Source organism: Erithacus rubecula, assembly GCF_903797595.1.
Source record: "Erithacus rubecula genome assembly, contig: SUPER_Z_unloc_5, whole genome shotgun sequence".
In the NCBI taxonomy this organism is placed as follows: Eukaryota; Metazoa; Chordata; class Aves; order Passeriformes; family Muscicapidae; genus Erithacus; species Erithacus rubecula.
This window is the reverse complement of record NW_027635819.1, coordinates 720,255-728,210: the sequence shown is the minus strand read 5'-3', so window position 1 is coordinate 728,210 and position 7,956 is coordinate 720,255. Positions and strand designations below refer to the sequence as shown.

The 7,956-nt window shown below is 37.3% G+C and overlaps 1 protein-coding gene across 2 annotated transcripts in view; it reads right to left on the bottom strand.

Annotated features, from left to right (window-relative positions):
- Window positions 1-1,976: 1,976 nt before the first annotated feature.
- Window positions 1,977-7,956, bottom strand: part of SNCAIP (synuclein alpha interacting protein) — an 89,974-nt gene continuing 83,994 nt past the window's right edge. Inside the window, exons 11-12 of one of the 2 annotated variants that reach the window (XM_079331584.1) lie at window positions 6,737-6,804; window positions 1,977-2,547 (exon numbers count right to left, since the gene is read on the bottom strand). In XM_079331584.1, the coding sequence (XP_079187710.1) occupies window positions 2,463-2,547; window positions 6,737-6,804 (153 nt within the window). In that variant the 3' untranslated portion in view covers window positions 1,977-2,462. The remainder of the gene's footprint in view (window positions 2,548-6,736; window positions 6,805-7,956) is intronic. The other variant, XM_079331585.1, reaches the window with a different exon arrangement.

Genomic DNA, 7,956 nt, shown 5'->3' with positions numbered 1-7,956 from the left:
CCACAGACCCCAAACATCTCCTGGCATCACATTTTCTCATGTAGTAATTTGCACTGCCCTAGGATACTTGCATAATTTGATTCTCCACATGCAGTTTAAGAATGCACTTTGGAAATTGCTACATTGCAGAGAGCAGATAACTTTTAAATCCTCAGTCTCTAGAGTAGGCAGTTTCTTACTTCCAGGGTTTGGTCTGCTTCAAATCCTTTCACTGAAATTCAGTTTTCTCCCCTGTTTCAGCTAGGTACTACAGACTGTGGCAGACTTTACATATCTCCAGTCCTGGACCACTCAGCAGGATTGCTGCCTCTGCCATTCGCATGAACACAGTCAACTCTCTTCACATTCTCAAAAAAGCAAATTGCCAGTTTGTTTTAAGCCACTCTACCAGACACAGAATCTCTCCTGTTTAGTTCTCCTCCTCCATTCTGGCAATTGCAGCATGTCCCTTCTCATTTTGCTTTCAGATTTTTCATATGTGCACAGATGACAGGAGGCCCAGCTAGAGGTACCGCTGTTCCTGGCTCAGATATTTTTGGAGGTTTGGTTGTTTCTTTAAACAGGTCAGCTAGAGTGCTAGGTTTATCACTTCAGCTGAAAAATAAGAGTGCTGCCAAGTTGCAGATAAAACCTGTGGAAGGAATTTCTGAATTTCATTTCTGCAAGTACAGTCTTTTATTTTTTAACGTTGTGTGGGCTTTGGGGTGGGTTTTTTGTGTGTATATGTCTGTTGGTCTTTTGTTTGCTTGGTTTGGTTTTGTTCGTGATTGTTGTGTGCTTATTTGTTTTTCTGATGTCTCAGTTAGCCCTGTATTATCCAGTAGTCCCTGTGCTTACCCAAAGCCTACAAAGAGAGGGCCTGGAACAATTAACCATCTTGGTCCATGCAAGCTGTGTGGCCAAACGTGACATCACTCTGAAGACTGACACAAAGAAAGATATTTACCACACCTAATTAAAGGCATTCAAACAGTAAGGAACTATTCCAATAGCTTTACTATCTCAGCTTCCCTGTAGTAAGTAGGAAGGGACTAACTGCTTCTCTGGGCAAATAAGACATATCTAATAGCTAGAATGAATCAGGAAGTTTCTCTCTCCTCACCGACCAAAAATGAAGCCCAACAGTTAAGATAAACACAAAAAAAAGGCAAGAGAAACTGCACAGAAAGCAACTCCATTGAACTAAATCAAAATCCTCATGTGCCCACACTTCTTTAGTTATTAGTTCTGCTTTTGCAAGAATTTAATTATCACAAGATCATAATTTTTATGCCCCTGCCTACTACTGGGAGGTTGGAACTCAATGATCTCTCCAGCCTAAACTACTTCATGATTCTATGAATGTCTTTGTGACAAATAAAAAATTTCCTTGGCAAACTTTGACTTCCCTGTGTTCTATTAGAACAGTCAGCAAAATGAAACCTCATGAATTTGGATCTTTCTCAGCAAACTGTAGCAGTCTGCAAATGGAAATAAATCAACATAATCAAAATAAAGCAAATATATACACACATATTTGCTATAAATAAATGTGACAAGTAAAGATTGTCTAGTAGCCTGCTTTTGGATGCTGTGCTGTAGGACACATTTGAAGAATGTACTCACAGTTTACCACAGAAACAAAGTGAATTAATTAACTTTTTCTGAAAAGTTAAAAAATATTCAACAAAGGGATCTTTACAGCTTTGAGAGAATGTGGATTAGAGTTTCAGCAGATTTTGCAGTAACTTCAACAAAGCTGAACACACTGCCAGTGCTTGGCAAGTAGCAGTAACTGGTGACTTAAAACTGCATGTACACTTTTTATTTCTACACATTTTTGAGCTGATAAAGGTCTAGTAAACAATAAACCAACCCTTGACACAACTAATTGACTGAAATCCAGAAACTGGACCTTTTTTTATATAAAAAGAACAGTAAAAAACTTAAAACTCCAAAGAGGAAATGAATTACAGGAAGTGTCTGCACTCAGTGTGTCCTATTAACATCATCTTTATTTCCTTTTTACAAAAAATAGAAATAACAACAGACAAAACATACTAAAAAAAAAAAATCAATGCTTTTGCCTTGATCTCACTGAGGAGCTGTGCAGGCAGAGTCCTGGATAAAAATTTCATAGTATATGCTGTTGACAAAGGGAAATAAAGATATATGACAATATATCCATGCAAGACACAAAGTACAAAATGTGTTCTGTGGCCTAACAAACATTTTGGAGGTTGCAAGTGTCATAAAAATTTTCAAATTGTTACTTCTGCTCACCCATGCCTTTACACAGCACAGCTTACAAACAAGTTACATATACACATATATCATAAAAAAGATTTGTATATGGTCTAACTGATACAAATTAAGGCATCCTAAGAGCTGCTGTTTTGCTGGTGAGGGGTATGTCTCATATTAAGTGTTTCAAAAGGCTATATTTCAGGTATTTCAAACTAAGTGAAACATCATGACATGGTTTAGAGGAAGAATTCCTGCAGCTCTGGCTCTTCAGTACTCTTTTGACTGTCAGATTTCTGGATTTTCCAGTTGATGTCATCATGCCTGGAGAAAAAAAAAAAAAAGGAGAAAATTATTCCATGGTAATAATAAAAATATACTGGGGTTGGCAATGTGTTTATTCACCCTGTTTTGTTCTTTTTGTATGTACTAAAATCTGAATTAATCTTTCTTTCTGCCGTTGTTTTTCTAGACGTGCTACCCTAAATAATTTCTAATACTATGGATTCTTACTGAGTTATAACTTCCATTCTGAAATCAAAACTGCAAACCAATGGGATGATGAGGAGCTTTTTAAGTCACAGCATTAATTAGTGTGCTGCTGTCATTTCTGGTAATAATGCACAGAATATAAAAAAAAATGCTCATATTTTAGAGAAAAGTATCACAGTGACAAAAAGATCCATTACAATCAGCATTAGACAAAACTTATTGGTTTCTGACTCTGCCTGTAACACAGTCATCTTATCTCCATTAATAATCATCAGAGATAAATGAACCTATCTATCTATGGTGTAGGAGATCTGAATGACAGCTTCCCAATTAGAGTATAAAAATTAAGCACAACATATTTGTAGCACTCCTTTCCTTCATTTCCTTTCACATGTTCTTGTTCTGAATTCTCAGTATGTTCCCATTTTCTTCAATTAACCTTCCAACTCATTGTTGACTAGACATCCAGTCCATGGCAATTTTCAAACCCCCTCACTTCTAGTTATTACTACTGAAGAGTAAAACTCCTACAATACAATCATGACTAGCTGCTTTGCTGCTGCAAGGGACAGACACTAGACTGAGAGCAAGAGTGAGTATGAAGAAGTGTGCCTTTAACTAACTGAGTATTACTGAGCCTGACTCCTGTATATCAGAACAGCTTTATTTCAGTCTACAACCATCACAAGGTAACAAACATTCCCAAGAAATTTATACTTAGGATGGTGAGATAATCTGGTGATTACTTCAGGGTTTAACAGAAACTGACCTCATGGACCATAATTTTGGGTCCTAATAAGTGTATGAGTGATCATTCTATTTTAACCCCCCTTTATTAATCTAAATTGCAGTTGTCACACACTCAAAGCAAGAGCAAAAGGCACAGAATTGAGCCAGCCAAGGTAGACTTTGCAGCACTGAGTCTGAGGAGGTAAAAGAGGAGCTTAAAACTCTTTGCCATACCTACATATTGGCATTTTACATGCATTGCTGTTATCACAGCCTTAACCATGTAACCAACTAAAGGATGCCCCCTAAGGCTAACATTTACCTGCTGCATTGGCTTAGGCTTGCAATGTTGAGAAAACCTGTGGGTGAGTTCCCATATAGAAACCCACTAGGCACACCAAAGACCCCCTTTGGCAGCTTTACAGTTGCAATGTGACCTCAAAGATGAAAATTTTCAGCTAACACAGATGTCTCTAGGTGATGATACTAAACAGACATGCCTTTTACAACTGTGCCCCCTGACCTGGAGGAAATGTATTATCAATATTGCTAATTAGTTACCAAATTTCCAGTTAAATTTCTAACATCTTCTAGTGCCTGCATCACCACTAATACATCCTCTCATGAAACCAGCAGTGATGCATGATCACAAGAGTTCACAGGAGAACAAATGTAAATCTGCAATAAAGGTACTTTCACATTCATGTTATACTCTACTGGTATGAATGGTTACTATTTTGTTAAACATATAGATAAGCATTCTTTTTCTGGAGGATATATTTGAAGTTGTAATTTATCCATATGAGGCCTAGCAGTGGGATATGTATTAGGTTAAATCCACTTGCTGTTTTAGAAGCATGGCTATTTTTCTACCTGACAGACTTCTGATGATGGAGTGCCCCCAGGTAGGAAGCAATTTTTGCTGTTGATAGCTGCACCTAATACAGGGTTTTATATTGATATAGTGAGTTACTGCTTATTTAAACATAATGCAGATCTCAGATGACTTAAAGTGTGAGAAAGAACTGTTCATTGGCATACATCTAAGATGGAAAAAATACTTCAAATATTTGCCTGGAGTTGTAATATGCAAAACCTGGCTAATTCTTCCAAAAGAGGAAAAAATATCCCAAACCATCTTGCACATCCAAAAATTCCTCCAAAATGTTAAGAAAAATAGGGTGTACCAATTTTAAAAAGGTCACCAAAAAGTTAGCACAGTCCTCTACTCTTAAGCTGCCAACTTGAAAAAGCAAACTACAAAGCCTTAATGCACTTCGAGTAATTTTGAATGAAAAAAAAAAAACCAAATTAAAAGAACAGAAGTTGAAGAAAAAGGTGCTGGAAACTAGTTGACAGGAATGTCATCTCACTGAATGCAGATTTTGTATAATGACTTTAGATTTCAGAAAATGCTAATTAAATCCCCTGTTATAAGGGTGTAGTGTCAAAATGGGCTTGGCACAGTGTTCAGAAATATAACTGCCCAATATAAAAATCTGTAAAGGTTTTAACTACCAAAGACTATCCTGTTTTCCAAATTAATTTTGTTTATTTTTCCAAATTGTCCTGAAATGGCAATTATGTAGTCTCCCCAGACTTTCCCCCATGGAAAATTCAAACAGTGTCCAGGAGCCTGTAGTGAACAGAAGGGTGATATTCTTTTAAGATTTAAAATTCACAGATACTGGGCATTATGTAGTTGACAAATGACAGACATCCATTTGGCTACGCAAAAATCACAACACATGCTAAAGCTCATTACAAAGACTAGCTCAGAAGCTCTGAGAATATTCAGGTCTGTGTCTTCATATCTGAAAAGCAAAATACAGCTTCCATTCTTAGGCGATATTTGGAAATCGTGTGCCACAGACTTTGGCACGTAGTTTGCTCACTTCCTAATTTGTGGGTACTGTAAGAGGCCTCCTCAAGCTGTGCTGTTTGTGCACTCTGCTCCTTGTTTCCTGCTCTCTGGTTCTCCATGTGTCCATGGTAATGGGGGCAGATTTAGGACATGGTGCCTGGTGGGACAGCCAGGAATTCATGCCCAACCATCACCCTGAAGCAGCAGCCAGACTTTCCCTGTCTCTCACTTCTGGGAAAATGCTATATTGCCAGGGATTTCTCACACAAGAGCAGTTAGACAAGGCAAGTGACAAATTACAATTGCCTGCACCTGGGAGATGGCTCTAACATACGGATAAGATCAATCATTTTGCATTATTCTACGATCTGGACAGGCAGCTGGATGTTTTGACTGGAAGCTGAACACTGATGTTCCCTCGAACTGCTGTTATCCAGTTTTCTGCACAGAAATTCCCCTCTTTGTTTTCAGGAGAGAATGAAAACCTCTTGGAAATCTTACAGTTTCTGGCTTCACATATACTGTGCCAAAGGCTTCTGAACGAGAGTCACATTTCCATTACAAAAATAGAGTCTTTAAGTATGGGAAGGTCCTGGCAATAGAAAACTGGTGAATGGACCCTCCACTTCCATTAGATACTTAGCAAACACTAACTTGAAAGTGACTTAGGGTCTTGAACTGCAGAATAACTAATATCAAACTGACTTTACATCTCAGTTAACAGAAAAAGAAAAAAAGGAATTTGTGAGTGTTAAGAGTTAAGTGAAAATGACAGGTCATTTTTAGACAGTATTTGCTTTTAAAATAAACATTTTATCAAGTGTTGTTCTGTCAATATTTTGTCAAAATATCTTTATGGAATTGAAGTACTAGTCTCTATCTGCCTGAATAGCCCTGATGGAATAGAATAAAATTAAGGATTTTGACTACACTCAAGAGTTAATCAGATTTTTAAAAATGTATTTAACTTCAAAGTCTAAGGGAGAGAAAGAAAAATGTGTGAAAATAGAAGAGAACTGACACTTAAAGTACAGAATTCTGCTTCATGTTCTCTGTTCTCTCCATTTAGAGATGAACTGTGGTCTTCCTGCTTTTCTCATGAGAGGAAATTTAATTTCCACACTCATCTGGTACTTGAATTTTATTCAACAGAGGCAGAATACTCAGCCAAAGTCTGCTATACACCCTGGTCGATTTATGAGCATGAATACTTTCTGTACTTGCTTGGAACTGAAATCCTGTAGCCAGTTCAATGGTGACATCAGCAGAAATCCATCATAAATTTCTGCTTTTCTAGGAATTTAGATCTTCAACTACTTCCCTCTTGTGAATTGATTCCAGTGCTTCAGTTACAACGTTAACAAACAAATACAATTTGAGAAAAGAAAGCAACAGAGATGCTTAACATTGTCATGCATAAGCACATACCAAGCACAGTTACATAGTTCTTCATTCAACGTGCTAGAAGAAAGACTGGTGTAGCTGAAGTAAGGATCCTAAGAAAGTACAACATATCAATTAAGAGCATGCACAGAGCTTCCCACATGCATAACATGAAAATCTAATAAAACATGCAGTCAGATAGCCACAGTAACATTTTAACAGATTTCTTTTTTGTGCCTGAATCTGTCACCTCTTTGAGATACATGCTATGGTCCTTTGGGTTGGTATGAAAATTTATTCTTTCCACAGTTGTGATGCTGGCAGCAGTGACACGCAAACATGGCCTTTTCACAGAACCTGCATTTCACATTGCAAGCATCAACACTGTTACAATTACCTCATACAATCCTTCAAAATTTCTTAGGGAACTACAAAAACTGCTCATGGCCTTGCAACCTATCAGATCATCTTTGAAGACAGACTGTCTTCTTCCCTGTCACTATGAAATCTGAACTACCCATAAAAAAAAAAGCCATTATGTTATAAAAACATTTCTTTCTTAAACTGTCTGTTCAACTAGATGGTCCATGTCTTTAAAGACTCAAATCAATAGTTCATATTGTGATTCTGAGTAATCTTTAAGAAATGTAGTCCCACTTCAATTTAGGCCTTTAGGTCTCCTTTGAATTTTTCATTTAGTTTCATTTAATTTCAGTCTGCTACAGCACTACAGGTCTAATGTAATCTGGACTTCCCACTATTTCTCAGTTCTCTCTTTCCATTCTTTCTTTTGCCACCTCTTTGCCTAAGATTTTCCTGTATTTTTCTCCCATTACCTTGTCATACTTATTACAGTATATAATTCACTACTGCTACTCCTCCTTCTATTGGCCTACTTTTTATTCTTCTTGAAATTATTCTTTCACCTCATGTGTTTCCATTAAATCAACTACCATTCCCTCTCACTCACCTCTACTGTATCTCCAGATGCTCACACTTCTCTCCACTCCACAGACAGTATTCCCTATGTCTGTCTCTTCTATTCAGTACAAAATCACAGAATCACAGAATCAACTAGGTTGGAAAAGACCTTTGAGATCACCAAGTCCAACCTATGACCTAAAATCTTGGAAGATGCATTTGTTCCAAATATTTTCTCCTTTCTTTTAAACAAGAAGAGCAGCCTTTTAACTGCACACACCCCTCTTTCCATTGAGTTCCCAGAAAAGGCACTCTGTTCAGTGTAGAATGGGGAAGATCTGAAT